The 19410-nt window shown below is 44.4% G+C and overlaps 1 protein-coding gene across 4 annotated transcripts in view; it reads left to right on the top strand.

Moving 5' to 3' along the window:
- The window catches only part of LOC111138862 (SLAM family member 6), a 30724-nt gene that overhangs the window by 4651 nt on the left and 6663 nt on the right, over window positions 1–19410 (top strand). For all 4 annotated transcript variants that reach the window (XR_002640060.1, XM_022490788.1, XM_022490789.1 and 1 more), the window contains exon 2: window positions 16443–16775. Coding sequence is in view for 3 of the 4 variants with exons in the window: in XM_022490788.1 (XP_022346496.1) it covers window positions 16443–16775 (333 nt within the window). In the remaining variant the exon portion in view is untranslated. The remainder of the gene's footprint in view (window positions 1–16442; window positions 16776–19410) is intronic.

The raw sequence follows: 19410 nt of genomic DNA, 5'->3' as shown, positions 1-19410 counted from the left end.
CAAGGACAATTTTTAAATTCTTTTTTTTTTCAATTTTTTTTTTCAATTTTTAAATTCTTGAGGGCACTGCCTGTATTTCTAGCCAATGTTTCTGTTGTGCCAATTCTTTAGGGTGGCTTCATGATATAAAACCTCCCAAGGGGCGGTTAATCTGACAGTGAGTCCAATGCTGCCCAGAATCAGTCCCAGAGCTCTCTTTTCCCAATGAAGGTTGAGTAGGATTATGGAAGGTCATTCACACGGGACTCACGAAGCCTACAGTACATTGCCCAGTGAGCTGGACATCGTCAACAGACACGTGAGCAACAGCAAGAAGTGGGGAGATAAGAATCCCAGCTGGAGATGAGTCCTTGGGAGCCTGTGGTGAGGTGACCCACAAATAAAAGCAGATCCTGGGTGCACAGGCTCAGGGAGCTGCACTGATTTAAACCAGTGAAGCAGTTCGGGGCCCCAGCTGGGGGACGCCATTGCGTGCAAGAGACAAAGGTCCGCTCCACGAGACTGTGTAATGGATTGGACCTAAGGCTGCCTTTCCAGGGGCCTGATTACATAAATAGGTACATCTCCAGCACCCCTAGGCTTAGCCAGTCTTGTCCTTGCCTTACATGGACTTTCCCATGTCCTTGTAGTGTTGTCGCAACCCTTCGATGGACACCAATGAGCTTCACTTGGAAAGCAATCCTCAGTGACCTTGACAGTAAGAGGGGCTGTGGCTGTTTCAGGGGTATACCCACAGCAGGGCTCTGGTGCTGAGGTGCGATTTAGGTATCACACCTCTCTCCTCCCAGTATCATTAACAATGAGGGTAAGATTTACACAGAGAATTTCTCTATGGGAATGACTCAGCCGTACAACTAGGGAAGGAAAATTTTTATTTTCCTTTATTTTTTAAAATTTATGTATTTATTTGAAAGAGTGCAGCCATGAATGGGAGGGGCAGAGGGAGAGGAAGAGAAAATCTCAAGCAGTCTCCCCACTGAGCACAGATCCTGACTCTGGGCTCAATCCCACAATCCTGAGATCATGACCTGAGCTGAAACCAAGAGTCAGATGCTTAGCCCACTGAGTCATCCAGGTACCCCTGGAAGGAGAATTTTTAAAGGAATTCAGGAAGCCCATAAAAAAACTTACATTAGTGCTCTCTTCGACAGCACATATACTAAAATTGGAAAGATACAGGGAAGATGAGCATGTCCCTGCTCAAAGATGATGTGCAAATTCCTGAAGCATTCCATATTTTTATGTGTTAATCGAAATCAAATTTTGCCTTGTAATTATGTGTTATTTCCTAAGCCCAAAACGTATGTATTAAGCATAAAACCTGTTATAACTTAAAAAAAATTTCCCATGGCAACATTAGGATAGAGTGGACTTTACATCCTTTTCTAAAATTTTTATTAAAAGATTTTATTTATTTATTTGACAGAGAGAGACACAGTGAGAGAGGGAACACAGCAGGGAGAGTGGGAGAGGGAGAAGCAAGCTTCTCCCTGAGCAGGGAGCCCAATCTGGGGCTCGATCCCAGGACCCTGGGATCATGACCTGAGCTGAAGGCAGATGCTTAATGACTGAGCCACCCAGGCGCCCACTACATCCTTTTTTTTAGAGTAGATTTTTTTTTTTTCCTGATTTTTACCCTTCAGAACATACTACTAGCAACAGGACATTTTTAAAATTTTTTTTATTAATTTTTAAATTTTTTTATAAACATATAATGTATTTTTATCCCCAGGGGTACAGGTCTGTGAATCGCCAGGTTTACACATGTCATAGCACTCACCATAGCACATACCCTCCCCAATGTCCATAACCCCACCACCGTCTCCCGACCCCCCTCCCCTCAACAACCCTCAGCCTGTTTTGTGAGATTGAGTCTTTTATGGTTTGTCTCCCTCCCGATCCCATCTTGTTTCATTTATTCTTTTCCGACCCCCCAAGCTCCCATGTTGCATCTCCACTTCCTCATATCAAGGAGATCATATGATAGTTGTCTTTCTCTGATTGACTTATTTCGCTAAGCATAATACCCTCTAGTTCCATCCACGTCGTCGCAAATGGCAAGATTTCATTTCTTTTGATGGCTGCGTAGTATTCCTGTGTGTGTGTGTGTGTGTGTGTGTGTGTGTGTGTATACCTCATCTTCTTTATCCATTCATCTGTTGATGGACACCTAGGTTCTTTCCATAGTTTGGCTATTGTGGACATTGCTGCTATAAACACTCAGGTGCATGTGCCCCTTTGGAGCACCACGTTTGTATCTTTAGGGTATATACCCAGTAGTGCAATCCCTGGGTCATAAGGTAGCTTTATTTTCAGCTTTTTGAGGAACCTCCATGCTGTTTTCCAGAGTGGTTGCACCAGCTTGCATTCCCACCAACAGTTCCCCATTCTCTGCATCCTCACCAGCATCTGTCATTTCTTGACTTGTTAATTTTAGCCATTATGACTGGTGTGAGGTGGTATCTCATTGTGATTTTGATTTGTATTTCCCTGGTGCTGAGTGATGTGGAGCATTTTTTCATGTGTCTGCTGGCCATCTGGATGTTTCTCTTTGCAGAAATGTCTGTTCATGTCCATTGCCCATTTCTTTTCTTTTTTTTTTTTTAAGATTTTATTTATTTATTTGTCAGAGAGAGAGGAGCGAGAGCAAGCACAGGCAGACAGAGTGGCAAGCAGAGGCAGAGGGAGAAGCAGGCTCCCCGCCAAGCAAGGAGCCCGATGTGGGACTCGATCCCAGGACGCTGGGATCATGACCTGAGCTGAAGGCAGCTGCTTAACCAACTGAGCCACCCAGGCGTCCCCACTGCCCATTTCTTGATTGGGTTATTTGTTCTTTGGGTTTCGTTGTTGAGTTTACTAAGCTCTTTATAGATTTTGGATACTAGCCCTTTATCTGATATGTCATTTGCAAATAGCTTCTCCCATTCTGTCAGTTGTCTTTTGGTTTTGTTAACTGTTTCCTTTGCTGTACAAAAGCTTTTGATCTTAATGAAATCCCAATAGATAATTTTTGCCCTTGCTTCCCTTGCCTTTGGCAATGTTCCTAGGAAGAAGTTGCTGCGGCTGAGGTCAAAGAGGTTGCTGCCCAAACAGGACATTTTCGGAATAGATTCAGTAACATTTTATTAAAGGACTTGTGTGCTAAGTACTGTGTATATTCCTATGTTAGGTGGTCACCTCTAACAAATTTTTTTTAAAGATTTTATTATTTATTTGACAGAGAGAGAGATCACAAGTAGGCAGAGAGGCAGGCAGAGAGAGAGACGGGGAAGCAGACTCCCCACCAAGCGGAGACCCGGATGTGGGGCTCGATCCCAGGACCCTGGGATCATGACCCGAGCTGAAGGCAGAGGATTTAACCCACTGAGCCACCCAGGCACCCCAACAATTTATTTTTTTTAAGATTTTATTTATTTATTTGACAGAGATCACAAGTAGGCAGAGAGGCAGGCAGAGAGAAAGGAGGAGGCAGGCTCCCCGCCGAGCAGAAAGCCTGATGTGGGGCTCGATCCCAGGATCCTGGGATCATGACCTGAGCTGAAGGCAGAGGCTCTAACCCACTGAGCTACCCAGGCGCCCCCTCCAACAATTTAATGTTAAAAATTTTGGTCTCGGATGTCCTGATTTCCACTCTCTTTGTGTGTTTGGAAAAAGCATATATATATATATATATATATATATACATATATATGTATATATATATATACACACACACACACACATACACACACGTATGCTAATATGTATATATACATATATATATATATATATATGGTTTTTCAGGACTTTTTTTTTTTTAAAACATATTGAAGCCTTTAAAAAAAAAGATATTCACACATTCTCAATGTATGGTAAAACAGACAGAAGTAACTTCTCGAGGTCCAGAGTGGAGCCATACTCCCCAGGCGCCCACCTCACTCTCAGCCAGCTCCTGACGCCACCCAGGTCCCCTGCACAGGGCACTTGGAAAACACTGGTCAGGAACATTTCCTTGTTCTCTTTAGCCAGATAGCAGTACCGCTGTCCCCAGTGTCAAACTGATCTGGTCTTCATCATTTTGTATTCTGGTTTCAACCAGAATCATCCCAAATTGCATCTTATTTTTCATTCCAATTTTCCAATTAATTCTTTTTACTCATTTTTAATCAGGTTCATCAGTATACGCTGTTATTTGTAAGAATGGTGATTCCAGCAAATGAGGAGAACTGATGCCCTTTTTGCAGTTCTGAATAAAAGCATTTATGATTTCTAAATTATTGTTTTGTAAAATTCTTACAGCCTTACCATTTCACCTCATCACAGGTGGATTTAATATTGTTTTGTGTAAAAACAGTCCTTTCCCCATTGTGTCATTGGTTCTTAGAATGCATTACAAAAAAATAACCAAGTTGACTTTCACACCTTATGTAATCACCGGTGTTACAAACACAAACTGGGGTGACAGCATCCTAGAAAGACATACTATTTCTCACATATGCCCTTACTGAGAAAATACTATACCAATGAGCATGGCCATGTCAACTTGTGCTTCAAACTGAAATTTTTAAGATCATAAAATTACTAAGTCAGATCGGGGATTTACAACCGTGGTTTTGGTAATGCCTTAGGCAGCCTTTCCAGAGTAAATTCTGGGCCCTATTGGTGTTTATGCTCCATTTGACATATATTGCCTTTTCATTTTATCCATTTCCTGGAAAACCATCTTCAGTAAATTTTTCCTAGTCTCTTTAGGCGTGCGGCTGGTAGTCATGGGAGCGAGACATAACGGAGGCCAGAAGTTGGGTTGAGATCGAAAGAGACTACTTTGTGCTTTAATGAAGTCATACTTGATAATAAGTGTATAAGTTACTAATATATGAATTGGTGTTAAATGTATCTTCCATTTGAATTCCCATTGGGTAAAGTTATTTCTTGAAGTGACGACAATTACATTAGGGTCCCTCTGGACTGGATGGTACAGAAGCCGTCCAGTTTCAGTCTGCGGGCGCTGGTGACCAATCCAACAGCTTTTGGTTTATCTCCTTCTGCTGTGAGTTTACTTAGTTTCCCTTGGGAGTTCCGTTCCCAAGGTGCCCTGGTGTGTCTGTAGCCTGAGATGTTCCTAGAACCGCTATGACAATAAACAATATCAGGTAAGTGTTCACACTAAGATCTTAAGGGCTAAAACAGATCTTAAGGGCTAAAACATGGTACCTGGCCTCTGGAGCCTGGTGAGCAGGGCCAAGAGGACTTGAAAACTATCCGTTTTCACCATATATTAGCAATGAGCGGCGGTATGTCTTACTGAGCAGTCACAGGGGAAATGGGTTAAGCTCTCAAAGGCAGCGAAGCTGCACAGCGGTTAGCCCTGTATGGACTGAAATCACTGCAGTTCACATCTGAGCGTCCTGCCCACTGGGGTTTTACTTTTCTGCATGTCCCTGGAACAGAAGTCTCAGGCCAGAGAGTGGCTCACAGGTGTGCTTGTTGTCATCTGTTGCGTGGAGCACCTCATCTCCTGAGTGCCGGTGACCTTTCCACTCCAGAGTCGGGGATCCAAGGCACCACTCCTTTTCTCTTTACAGGGGAATGCATGGCCAACAGTACTAGGTGGGACCCTGTGCTTATTGGGTGTGGTTAATCCTGGAGTGACGACTTTTCCAAGTTTGGAGGTATACCCAGTGCCAGGTTGGTCAGGTGAAGCCTGATTTCAGTAGGTAGGCGAAGGAGAAAGTCCCAAGGATTGTGTTGGAGATTAATTGGATGCTTAATTATTAATTATTATTATAAATTATAATAAATTATTAATGCTATTAATTATATGTTTAATGGCCAGAGAAACCTCTGGGTCTGGTGGTGAGGAGGAGTGAGAGACTTTAGGAAAGAGCTTCCCATATGTTGTTTTGAATGGGCCTGATTTTGGTTTACCCTTTGGAGCAGTTCTTACCTTGGTGGGAGCTATCAGTAATAATTTTAAACAGTTCTGCTGTGTTTCTGGACACAACTTCACCAGATCTTTTCCAAGGGGTTCTTTTAGTTTCCCCTGACTTTCTAGTGGACTGAGGTCTCCAGGCACAGAGTACAGCCTCCATTTGATGTCCAAAGCTCTGGCTACCCCAGAAATAACCTTTGAGATGAAAGCCGACCCATTGTCGTTTATTTGTCTGACAGTAGACACACCGGTTTGCTATTCTTTTAATAACCTTTCTCATCCCCGGAATGTCTGTAATCTTTGCTAACCATAGGCATAAAGCTTCTTGGCCATCACGAGTTGGGTCACGTGCACTCTTAGAACCCCATACAGTTTGCTAGGTGCCCGGACTTTCCCACTGCTCTTTTGTCATCCAGTCTCTGATTATCAGGGACTACAGGAAGCCCATTTTTGCTGCCTCCTTTGTTTCATCACAGGAGTAGGTTGGGATGGACTGATAAAGTGGCAAGGCAGGGATTAATGGCCTCAGCAAACTCTCCCCTGATCTAGGCCTTTCCATGCCTGTGTCAGCCAAACAACCTCCCTGTATCACTTCTGAATTTCCTTCCTGGTGGCCCTTACAGTGAATGACCCACTGCCACCTTTGGTGGCTTGTGCCCTGCTTCTAACAGCCTGTGGATTTCTTTGCTGTATCTGATTTCTTTATTTCCAGCATTTAAGAACCCTCTTTCTTTCCATATGGCTTCATGAGCGTGGGTTACAGAGAAGGTGTATTTAGAATCAGTGTGAATAGGTAGCACTCGATCTTGACCCAATTCTAAAGCTCTGCTTAGCGCAATCATGTCTGCCCGGGGCCAGCCTCTGAGCCTCCACGAGAGTGTTGAGGGACACAACCACAGAACCTGCCTGTCCCGCCCATTCTCTATGAAACCGCCACCATCTACAAACCAGCCTTCCTCTGCACTGGACGGTGCTCCACTTTGGAGATCTCTGGGACTAGGGCAGACTTGATCCTTTACTTCTGGGCGACTGTGGGGCGTGCGTGGATGCAGATCAGGAAGTAGGGTGGCTGGGTTGGAAGTGTGACATAGTTTCAGCTGTCACCAAGTGGGGGCTTCTAGCAGCACGCCCTGACATCGCAGTAATCTCCGTTAGGACAGCCCCAGAGGCCTCTCGGTTTCCAAGAGACCAGAGGCCGGGTGTGGGGTCCAGACTAATAGGTTGACTTGTAGTTTTTCTCTGCCTCTTTGATCAAAAGGCATGTGGCCACCACAGCCCTCAGGCTGGAAGTCCGACCGCTGGCCACCACGTCCAACTGTTTAGAGAAATAAACTACTGTTCTCTCCAAGGGCCCCAGCATTTGGGTTAACACCCCCATAGCCACTTCTTGTTACCACTTCTTCTTACTACCCTTCTGAAAGAGGGGCGTTCAGTCTATTGAAATCTTGATCACATGCTTTATTCCGCTCAGACAGGTTGGCCTCATGTCCCTGAAGCTGATCATAAAAGCGTTTCACGGTTAGCCCAAAGTTAGGAACACAGATGTGCAAAACCCAGCCATCCCCCAAATCCCACAAAATTGCTTGCGGGTTCTTGGTGGAGCTGGCGGACATATTGCTTTTTCTCTCTTGAGGAAAACCTTGTTGCCTCCCCACCTCCCACCTTAGAAATAATGAGCCCCAAGCATTTTACAGTTTCTTTAGAAATTTGAGCTTTTTCTTTTGATACCTTATACCCCTTGCTAACTAGGACATTTAACATGAATATAGTATTTTTGTCAGAATATCTTGAGTGAGGCTGGCTATTGGAATACCATCAATGCATGGCCTGAGAGTTCTCTTCTAGAGTTAACTCGTTTAAAGCTTGTTCTAGGATTTTTCCAGAGATAGTGAGGGAATTATCTTTAAATCCCTGAGGTAAGCCAGGCAGCAGTACTGTTTTCTTGGGTGGCCGAGGGCTTCACACTCAAAGGCAAATAATTCTTGGGATTCAGAATCTAGTGGGAAGTAGAAAAAGGCCTTCTTTAAATCTAACACAGTGTAATATTTACTATCACTTGGCAAATTGGCCAATAGGGTATATGGATTGGGTATTATGGGATATAAGTCTCGAATAGACTCATCAACAGCTTGGAGACCTTGAACAAATCTGTTCCTTGGTCCCTGGCTTTTTAACAGGTAAACTGCGGTATTGCGTGGGGATCTGCATGGCCTGATCAACGTTTGCTCTGAGAATCTATTTATTACCCAGAAGATCCCTTTTATAGCTTCTGGTTTTAATGGGTGTTGCCTTACCCCTGGCCAATGATTGATCTGTTTTCTTTTATTTTTCAAGATTTTATTTATTTATATAAAAGAAAGAGAGAGAGAGAGAGAGCACAAGCAGAGGAAAAGGCAGAGGGAGAAGCAAGCTCCCAGCGGAGCAGGGAGTCTGATGTGGGACTTGATCCCAGGACTTTGGGATCATGACCTGAGCTGAAGGCAGACGCTCAACTGACTGAACCACCCAGGTGCCCAATCGATCTGTTTCAATTCCATCATCACGAGTGTGGCACTGTGGGCACATCTCACTCATCCTTGTGCCCAGACCTCTGGGTTAACCTGGCTTAAAATAGTTTGTGCAATCTTCTCTCCTGCAGACACTAACAGACCATGTGGTAGAGCTGTGGCTTTAGCTCCCCAGGACCCGGACACTTGGATCTCTCTCCCGTCCTGCTCCTAACTGAGTAAGGCTCTCAATTAGGATAAAATATCTCCTCCTAAAAGAGGAACAGGACGTTCTGGTGCATAAAGAAAAGAGTGTTTTAGTCATCTTGACCCTATGCTGCAGGTCAGAATCTCCAGAAATCTTTCAGTTTCTCCTCCTCCCGAGACTCCTTTTATACTACATTTTGTGTTAGAAAGGCTACTCTTTTGGGTGCTCGACACAGAGAAAGTGGCTCCAGTATTGGGCAAAAATTCAACCCACTCTCCTCCCCACTGAGAGGGTCACTCAGGGCTCCTCATGGGAAGTGAGGATCTGGTTATTTGAAGCTGGCCAGGGAGCCCCATGGCCCCAGCACATCCCATCTTCACTGAGGGGCAGCTGGGATGATTCCGTTTTGCCCATCCTCCTTTTGGGGGTGGTGTGAGCACTTCTGTTTCCGTTGCCCTTCCTGTTTACAGGAGGCACCCTGACTGTAACCCAACTCTGTCAGCCGCCTCTTGATCCCATGTGTGGGGCGCAGATTGACACAGGGGCCGGGGACAGTCACCCACATCTTCCTTCCTGACCCTGGGTTACCTCAAGTGGCCTGGAGCACCACCATCAGAAGGCAGCTCAGTTTTCAGCTTTCTGGACCCCTCTCCCGCCAACTCCCCCCACCCCGCCCCCATCCTCATTGAACACCCCAAATGCTCCTTCTGCTAGCTGAGCGGAGTCAGTTTTGGGACCTATGGTCAGTTTTTGACGTTTTCTACAGATTTCTGGAGTGCTTTTGAGATATGAAATAGGTATTAAGGACCACTTGGACTACCTTATGCCTTGAGGTCCCACTTTGTAGGCTATCTCAGACTATTCTGGAGCCTGAGAAGGCTGGTGGGTTTGCATTTTTTCCCTGGTGAATCTCCCTCAATTTGGATGAATTATAGGAGGTCTACTCACTTCTTGCATGTATTTCAAAAGCAGCCTCCAGAAAAGCCATATGAATCCTCTCTCCCATCTAAGGAGTCAGGATCCCACTGAGGGACAACTCCTGGCACTCCCTCTTCACTCTCTCTGGGAACACGACCCAGGCTGATAGTCCGTTTTAGCCCCTTCTCTGGCTTTTGTCACTCCCACAGACTGTTCTTCTGGCTTTAGGAGGATGGTTAGTAAAGCTTGGATGTCCGCCCTGACTGGGCTGTGCATAGAAAATATGCAGTCAATTTATGAATTCAACTAGCTGAGACCCTGGTGTGTCTTCCAGTCACACAGGTGTGATGTTGAAAAGAGGACATTAATGAGACGCCTGTGACCATTAGGAACCTGTCTAAATGGGAATATTCTGGAAGTGGGTCCTTAATCTAGTAGTCCTATCTAGTAAGGGAGGAGACATTGGGACCTGCTTGGGGGGGTGTTAATGGGAAACCAGGGGTTGGCACTAGCGGGGTTGGCAGAACTGGGGTCTCGGTGTCACTAAGGATCTGGGTACCAGGGAAATAAGGCAAAGGTTTATAACGACTTCATGGCTGACTTGGAAATGTAGAAGGGATTTGAGGCTAACGGTTTCTAGCTTTTATCTCCTCTGACTTAAAGGACTAGTTCTTCATCAGATTTAATATGGGAAGTATTTTTGCGGTTTTAGGTTCCACCTTAATCTTACAAGTTTTACATTTCCTCTGTAAACCTTCATTTCGATATAGTGGCATAAAGCATTGAACATATAGGATCCCTTCCCATTTTCTTACCTTTCTACAAAATACTTTTAAATGCAATGTGTTATTGAAATTTAAAGTTTCATTTCCTGGTCATTTTTCTCAATCCTCTACAGTATGTTGTGGTCAGGCTATGTTGCAAAAGGAGATCACTTGCTTTTAAGTCCGGGGAAGTATCCAAACGCCTTCCAGTTCTGGAGGCTACAGTCCACAGTCTTTCCCTCAGAATGGAACTTGTCCCACGTTCTGGGAATTTTCCTTTGAGTCTCCTTCTAACCTACAAAGGTAACTTACAGTGAGTAGTGGTGACGCGAATGCCACACCCTCTTGCTCACAGAATATTTAAGACTCCTGTGGCTTGCCCTTAAGAGAAAAGCTAGAGAAAGAAAGGTGCCCCAGTGGCTTCTTAAAAGATGTTGGGAGACTGCCAAGGAGTCTGAGATTTTTATCTTATCAATTAGTAAAAGGGGAAGTAAACCAGAGAACAGGGGACCTCTACTTACAGATTGCCGGTAAAGAAAGAGAAAGGAAGGACAAGGTATACAAAGGCCAAGCCCCAGGGGAGTGAGCCAAACAGTCAGCAACAGTCTATTGACTAAATATGACACAGGTATTAGGTCAGCCAGGGCAGAGATGTCTGGAAGTCTCCCAGACCCTAAGCACCAGACATCAGAACTAGCATCCAGAGCCCTTGACGAAGGGACCAACCAAATTTACCCTGTGGACTGGTCTTCTAAGAAAAGCTCTGGTTTCACCAGGCTGGAGCACCCAAGCCTCTTGAAGATCCAGGTTATACCAGCTTCCTGTTTTTCCCGATTTACCCAGACTTTGTGAGGTAATTCTAATTTACCCCTAAAAGTTGTGCTGTCGACCCAGCTTATGCCAGCAGAGATCATTTTGAATAAACATACTCAGTGTGGCCCCTGGATTTCAGGGGCGGTCCCAACACTGGTGGCGGTTATAGGCACCAAGGAGGGAAAGCCCCTAGAGGAATCCAAGCCCGGCCCGTCCCCAGGAGCTTGAATGGGTTAGCCCAGGACGGGCTGCCACTGTCCTCTGCTCCGCTCATCAGAAACCAGGGAACTAGAGGGCAGAACCACAGAAGGACAAGAATCCATCTGGGTCATCAGACTTTGTTACTGGGCCCATGTGGGTCAGCCCCATGGTGAGTTATAGAGAGAGACTACACTAGCTGGAGATGCCTTATGAAATCTTCTTTATTTGCAGCAAATAAAGAGAACATGGAGAATTTCCAAAGCCGTGACTCCCCAAACAGGAGTAAGCAGCCTCCTTCTTTCCTTTCTTTTAACGCAATCTTTTAAAGAATAAGCACAATCCCTATTCTCAAGATTCTGGAAAAGAGAGGAAAACCATTTCATAATAACAACAAGAAGAAAGAAGGATTTGGTACTGAGTGTACCTGGTACAAGGCAGTGCAGAGGTCAGCCCCATCCTAGCTCAGGGGCTAGCTTACTGTACCAAAACTACTCCCTTACCTACCGGGCTCCTCTTCCACATAGTAAACCCAGAAGACCAACATTTTCTATTCACATTCCCGATCTTTAGCCCCAAAATTGGTCCATAAAAGGAATCTAATACATATCGTCTGAATGCCATGATTTCTAAGGCTTCATTCACTGAGTTACCATAGAACTAAGCAAATAGTAGAAGAATGTCTTGTTAAATGCATAATTGAGATCAATTTTTTAAAAAGGACATTTCAAGGAATATGCTAGGCAGAGAGGCAACAGTTCCTGGGGAGTCCTCGGGCCCCAGGGTACTCCCAAACTCCTTACAAATACTCATTGAATGAGTCATCTGTACCTACAACATGCCAAACATTGTTCCAGAGTGATCACAATGAAAACACACAAAAATCTTTTCTCTCATGGAGCTTACATTCTAGTGGAAGGGAGAGAGAATTTTTTAAAAAATGAAAATTATAAAGTATGCAAAATGGTAAGCGATATGGAGAAAATAAATTCAAGGGCAGCTGAATGTATAAGGGTGGGAAAGCAAGCTGGTACAGCTGCTCTGGAAAAACAGCATGGAGGTTCCTCGAAAACGTTAAAAATAGAGCTACCCTACAAACCAGCAATTCCACTACTGGGCATTTACCCCAAAGAATATAAACATAGTGATTTGAAGGGACACAGAACCCCAATGTTTATAGCAGCAATGTCCACAATAGCCGAAGTATGGAAAAAGCCCAGATGTCCTTTGACAGATGAGTGGATAAAGAAGATGTGATATATATATACAGTGGAATATTACTCAGCCATCAGAACAATGACATTTTGCCATTTGTAGTGATATGGATAGAACTAGAAGGTATTATTCTAAGGGAAATAAGTCAGTTAGAGAAAGACAAATACCACATGATTTCACTCATATGTGGAATTTAAGAAACAAAGCAAATGAATATAGCAGGAAGAAAGGAGAAATAAAATCAGATGAAGACAGAGCGGGTGGCAAACCATTAGAGACTTAACTCTAAGAAACAAACTGAGGGTCACTGGAGGGGAGGTGGGTGGGGGGAATAGACGTTAAGAAGGGGGCACTTGATGTTATGAGCATTGGGTGTTATATGCAACCTATGAATCATAAATTCTACCCCTGAAACCAATGATACAGTGTATGGTAATGAAACTGAATTTAAATTTCAAGAAAGGGCAGCTGAATGCATAAGGGTGAAGGTTGGTGACGAGGGAAGAGTGGTCCTCTTTGGAAGGGAATGTGTGCATTAAATACCTTTTTGAGGTGAAAATGTGAGCCCTGTGCACCCTTGGGGGGAGCGCTTCCAGACAGGGGGAACTGCACATGTATGAGCCCTAGTCTATTCAAGGATAGCCAGGCCTGTAGAGTTGGAGCAAAGTAAACCAGTCTGGGGAGAGTGATAGGAAGTTAGTTTGGAGAGATAAAATGAGCAAATCATTTTGGTCCTTGTAGGCCATTGTAACTCTTTTGGTTTGATTTTGTTTTTGTTGTTGTTCTAACATTTTTAACTGAAATATAACACACAGTGACTTCTTCCATAGTTTGGCTATTGTGGACATTGCTGCTATAAACATTGGGGTGCAGCTGCCCCTTCTGATCACTATGTTTGCATCCTTTGGGTAAATATCTAGTGGTGTAATTGCTGGGTCGTAGGGTAGCTCTATTTTCAACTTTCTGAGGACCCTCCATACTGTTTTCCAGAGTGGCTGCACCAGCTTGTGTTCCCACCAACAATGTAGGAAGGTTCTCCTTTCTCCACATCCTTGCCAACCCCTGTCGTTTCCTGACTGGTTAATTTTAGCCTTTCAGACTGGTGTGAGGTGGTATCTCACTGTGGTTTTGATTTGCATTTCCCTGATAGCAAGTCACGTTGAGTATTTTTTCATGTGTCTGTTGGCCATTTGGATGTCTTCTTTGGAGAAATGTCTATTCACATCTTCTGCCCATTTCTTGACTGGATTATTTGGTTTTTTTGGGTGTTGAGTTTGCTAAGTTCTTTATAGATCTTGGATACTAGCCCTTTATCTGATAAGACACTTGCAAGTATCTTTTCTCATTCTGTGGGTTGCCTTTTAGTTTTATCAACTGTTTCCTTTGCTGTGCAACTATCTTGATGAACCCACAGTAGTTCATTTTTGCTTTCATTTCCCTTGCCTTTGGAGACGTGTCTAGTAAGAAGTTGCTGCAGCTGAGGTCAAAGAGGTTGCTGCCTATGTTCTCCTCTACGATTTTGATGGATTCTTGTCTCACATTTAGGTCTTTCGTTCATTTCGAGTTTATTTTTGTGTGTGGTGTGAGAAAATGGTCCAATTTCATTCTCCTACAAGATACCCATCAACAGATGAGTGGATAAATATGTGAGATATAGATATATATGTATATCTCACAACGGAATATTACGCAGCCTTCAAAAACAATGAATTCTTGCCATTTGCAATGACGTGGATAGAACTAGAGGATATTATGTTAAGGGAAATAAGTCAATCAGAGAAAAACAATTATATGATTTCACGCATATGTGGAATTTAAGAAACAAAGCAGAGGGACATAGGGGAAGGGAACGAAAAATAAAATAAGACAAAATCAGAGAGGGAGACAAACCATAAGAAACTCTTAACTCTAGGAAACAAACTGAGGGTTGCTGAGGGGAGGTGGGGGGGTTGAGCTAACTGGGTGATGGGCATTAAGGAGGCCACTTGATGTAATGAGCATTGAGTGTTAATGCAGCTGGTGAATCACTATACCTCTGAAACGAAGAAGACATTATATGTTAATTAATTGAATTTAGATTTTAAAAAATAAAAGAAATATAACACACTGTGAGAAAACTATACAAATCCTAAGTGTGAACTCAATGAATTGTCATAAAATGAATAAATCTGTGTATCAAGGCACAGATCAAGAAATAGAACATTAGCAGCAGCCCAGAATTCCCTGTTTATGCTCCCTCCTACCTGCTCTCTCCTTCCTCCTCAAAGGGGACCACTGTCCTGACTTCTAGCAGCAGATTTGTTTTGCCCATTTTTAAACTTTCAATAAATGGAATCAATAATAAAAATAAAAGCAAAATAAATCTTTGCTCGAGATTTTGCTTGTGATACTCACCCGTGTGGTTACTAGAGGGTAGAAGGGCTAAGACGACTGATACCAGCACATTGAGCTCTTGGCGGGAAAGATGTGGTGAAGAGGGGGCCGTGTGTCTGCGTCCAGCTTCCACAGGACCATCCGGGAGGGAGAGAGGAAGCGAGAGCTCACCCAGAGGCTGATTATCAGGATCGCAAGAGCTATCTCCTCCTTGCTCAGATCCTCTCCTGAGAAGGAAGAGATCTAGAGAGGGTCGGGTCATGGTTGCAGTTAATTCTTCACTGATTCACTCAAACATTTCCAGATCCTACTTCATGCCGGACACAGTGCTGAGATACAAGGATAATTTGGGCACGGTCAGTTAGACAAATGAGTCAATTGGACTACAAAATGGTGTGGGGAGGACTTAGTATTCACAAATCATGCTAAGGAAGCATCTTTAAGAATCGTTGTGACTATTTCACGTTTTTTGCTCAAACATTAATGGCTCTGAGATAAGCACATAAGAATATGGCCTTTATCTCTTCCTTTGAAATTATATTTATTACTTTTTTTAGAAAATGGTTTATTTATTTATTTTAGCTATAGAGTGTGTGTGTGTGTGTGTGTGTTTATGAATGTGTGTGAGCAGTGGGAGAGCCAGAAGTAGAGGGAGAGAATCTTCAAGCAGACTGCCCCAAGAGCACAGAGCCCGATGTGGGGTTCGATTCCCCCCACCCTAAGATCATGACCTGAGCCAAAATCAACAGTCAGACGCTTAACCAATTGAACCACCCAGGAGCTCCTTATATATATTACTTTGATCTTTATCAGTTTTATCTCCTCAATTACACTATAATCTTTTTGAGAATACAAAAGGTATCTTTTGGTATCATAAAAAGAGCACAAAGTCGGGCAGTCAGAATAGTTAGGTTTGAATTCTGACTCATATTCTTTATCTGGACAACTCACTGGGGAAATGAGTTAAACTCTTCTTGCCTCAGTTCCTTTATCTATAAATGGAGATAGTAATAGCCATCCTACCTGCCTCCCAGAATTGTAACAGCATCAAAGGAAATAATGGATAAGAAGAGCTGTAAATTCTCATGATCAGTCCTCTAAGCCCCACAAACACACTACGTTGAGCAGAGCAGGTAATCAGTAAGGGTTGAGCTTTCGTTAAACTTCATCAGCAAAGACTGGTGGTTTCTAGAGCCCTTGCCAGGGCATAGATGAAGTTCTGTGTCCCCGTTCGCCTCATGCCCAGAGAACTGAGAAGCTGGAGTCAGATATCGTGGTCATGACCCAGGCGTGACCGGCTCATGTGGGAGGGTGGACTGGGCCAGAACCATCTGGACCAACTGTCCATGATCCAGGAACGCCACACATTTTGTTGGGGGCGGAACCTCTGTGATTGTCCGTTTCAGCACTTCTCCTAACCCCTGTCTGTCTCCCTCCCATCTCCGGGCTTGGGTATCAGAAGGCTCTCACAGATGGGTAGAGTTAGGGGAAAGGGTGTGGGGAGCAGGGGTAGGCAGAGGGGGATGGTCATAGCCGTTTCCCTTCTTTGCTTACAGGGAACACAGCTTCGCAAGACAGCTCAAAGCCACTGACAGTGAATGGGGTCTTGGGGGAGGCGGTAACTCTTTCCCTGAAGCCTCCTGTGCCGACGGGTATTCAGTCCACCACCTGGCTTCATGATGGAAACTCCATCGCCTTCATATTGCCGAAAGCTGCCCCAGATTCGCACTTCTTCGTGACTGACCCAGAACGGAAAGATCGGCTGCAACTGGCGGAGAACTACTCCCTACGACTCAGCAACCTGACCGCGGCAGATGCAGGACACTACTGCGCCCAGATGACCATTCAGACCTCTAGAGAGTTCTCCTGTTACACTCTGCAGGTCTTCAGTGAGTCAAAGCGTGGGGTATAATTGTGTATGGACTGAAAGATACTACGGAGGTCAGATCCTATGTGACCGCAAGCGCGCACTGTAGCCTAGTGGTAAAGGGCATGGCTTTGTGGTCAGACTGAGGTCTGGCAGAAAAGCAAGTCCACCAGTTTGTGGCAGAGTGGAGAAAAGAACGTAAGTCTTGTAACTACTGGCTTCAAATGCCATCAGTCTCGCTCACACCCTAAAATAGTTCCTCTTGACCAACAAAGTCTCTGGAAGTAGCAGAAGTGAAGTCGCTATGACTCTCTTACTTTGTGCATTACCTGTATCTCTAGTATATTCTTCACAACAGCTCCATGAGGCAGGTGCCACCCTTACACCTGAGGCCTCGAGTCAGTGCCAGCAACCTGCCTGCAGTCATGGAGACAGTAAGTAGGAGAGTACCTGACATGATCCCTCCTTTTACATGAAGGCCGGTCTGACCCCACGGAGTGATCAGTGTAGAGAATAGTGCCCTATAAAGATGAGTGGATAATAAGAAAGATTATTTTCTATCAAGGTTATTGAACTTCTTTTTTAAAGATTTTTATTTATTTATTTATTTGTCAGAGAGAGAAAGAGCACAAGCGGTGGGAGCAGCAGGCAGAGGGAGAAGCAGACTCTCCACTTAGCAAGGACCCCGATGTGGGACTTGATCCCAGGACGGTTTGATCATGATCTGAGCTGAAGGGAGATGCTTAACCAACTGAGCCACTTAGGCATCTCAAGGTTATTTAATTTCTAACAATATTTCCCCCAGATGGCTCATGTCCTCAACATAAAGTTATAAAAACTATGAGACAGCTTATGAATCAGATTGGGGTGGGGGAAAACCTCCTTTTGGCAATCAGTGCTGTTCAGAGATGTCATGAATGGCTTTAAGATAGTAACTTGGTGGGGATCCATGCATTAAGTTGGCAACTTTAAAGGCCACCAAGATTCTATAATTCTTATCTCCTCCAGAATCCATGCTATCTAAAATTCACCCAGAGTCCTTTGTGTTAAGACATGGAATCCAAAAAAAGCACTTTAGTTAAAATAAAATGTCACCACAAATAGGTTACAGGTGAACCTTTAGAATCCCCCACATGGATTTACCATTTTAGATTGGTCAAAGTCGTGTCCCTAAAAGAATAAGACGCAGAACATGTAAATATGATGGGAAAGAGAGATTGTCTAGAAAGGTCTGCAACAGGAATTCCAACCAAAGGGGCAAAATCAGCCTGGGACAGTGTACTAGTTTTTTGAGGCTGCCAAAACAAAACACCACAAATATGGCGGCTTAAAACAACAGAAATTTTATTCTCTCACAATTCCAGAGGCCTTATGTGCAAAATCAAGGTGTGGGCAGGGCCACATTCCCTCTGGAGGCCCTAGAGGGCAATCCGTTCTTTGCTTCTTCCAGCTTCTGGGTGCTGTTGGTGTTCCTTGGTGTTTGTTGGTCTGTGACAGCATCACGTCAGTCTCTGCATCCTCCTTTCCCTGTGTGATCTCCTCTTCTGTCTCAAATATCTCTGTTTTCCACTTACAAGGACCCTTGCCATTGGATTTAGGGCCCATCCAGATAATCCAGAATCATCTCCTCATCTCACTTAATTACATCTGCAAAGACCCTTTTCCAAATAAGATTTTGGGAATTAGGACAGGGGGATATCTTTGGCCGAGGGATGGGGAAGGGAAGGTGTCATCATTCAACCCACTACAAGCAGAATCACTCAGGATGACCAGGACCATCAAGGCAGAGCTAGGACCCTGGAGAGAAGAGAGACATCCAGTTAAAAATCTGAGAATAGACCCTATATTGGGCTCCATCATACTTGTTGAGACAATGTTCTTCTGCCATTCTTCAGAAGACCAAGCATGACTTCCTCTGCAATAACCATACTCCCCACGCTCAATGCCAATCCTTTCTCAGGGCCTCTTGGCATCAGGAGTGCCAGAGAACAGGGGTGATTTCTAAATGGGTGATCATAACAGGCCTCACTGAGTAAATAGCATTTGAGCCAAGACCTGTTGGAGGTGAAAAAGTGAGCCATGTAGATGTTTGAATGAAGAGCCATCTAGCATAGGCATTCCCTGTGCCCAGCATGCTCAAAGAACACTAAGGAGGTCCAACACCAAGGAGCAGAGCGAGGGGAGAGTAACAGGAAACAAGATCACTAAATAGGGGCCACGTTTGGGAAGGCTCTGAGAACCATCACGGGGACTTTGGCTTCTACTCTGTGAGGCTGAGGACCATCAGAGCATTTTGAAGAGCAGTAATGTGATTTGGCTTACTTGCTTAATGTATCCCTTTGACTGCTCCCTTAAGAATAGGCTCCAGTGGCCAATTACCAATGAGGCCACTGTGACAGCCAAGAAAGAGTTGCCGGTGCTTTGTGCCAGGGTGGTAGCAGTGGAGGTAAGGAGAAGGGGCTGGACTCTGGATATATTTAGGAGGTAAAGCCACGAGGATGTCCTGATATGGTATCAGAGGAAGGGGTGAATCAGCTCCGGGGCTTTTGGCAACTGGAAAGGAGATTACCAACAAGGGTGCTGAAGGCTACAGACTGAGCAGGCTTGGGAGAGAAAAACAGGATTGCTTTTGAACATGCTGGGTTTGAGACACACAT

The sequence above is a fragment of the Enhydra lutris genome, unplaced genomic scaffold (assembly GCF_002288905.1).
Source record: "Enhydra lutris kenyoni isolate GAN:26980312 unplaced genomic scaffold, ASM228890v2 scaffoldscaffold94, whole genome shotgun sequence".
In the NCBI taxonomy this organism is placed as follows: domain Eukaryota; kingdom Metazoa; phylum Chordata; class Mammalia; order Carnivora; family Mustelidae; genus Enhydra; species Enhydra lutris.
Note: the sequence above shows the minus strand (reverse complement) of the source record. Positions and strands in the feature narration are given on the sequence as shown.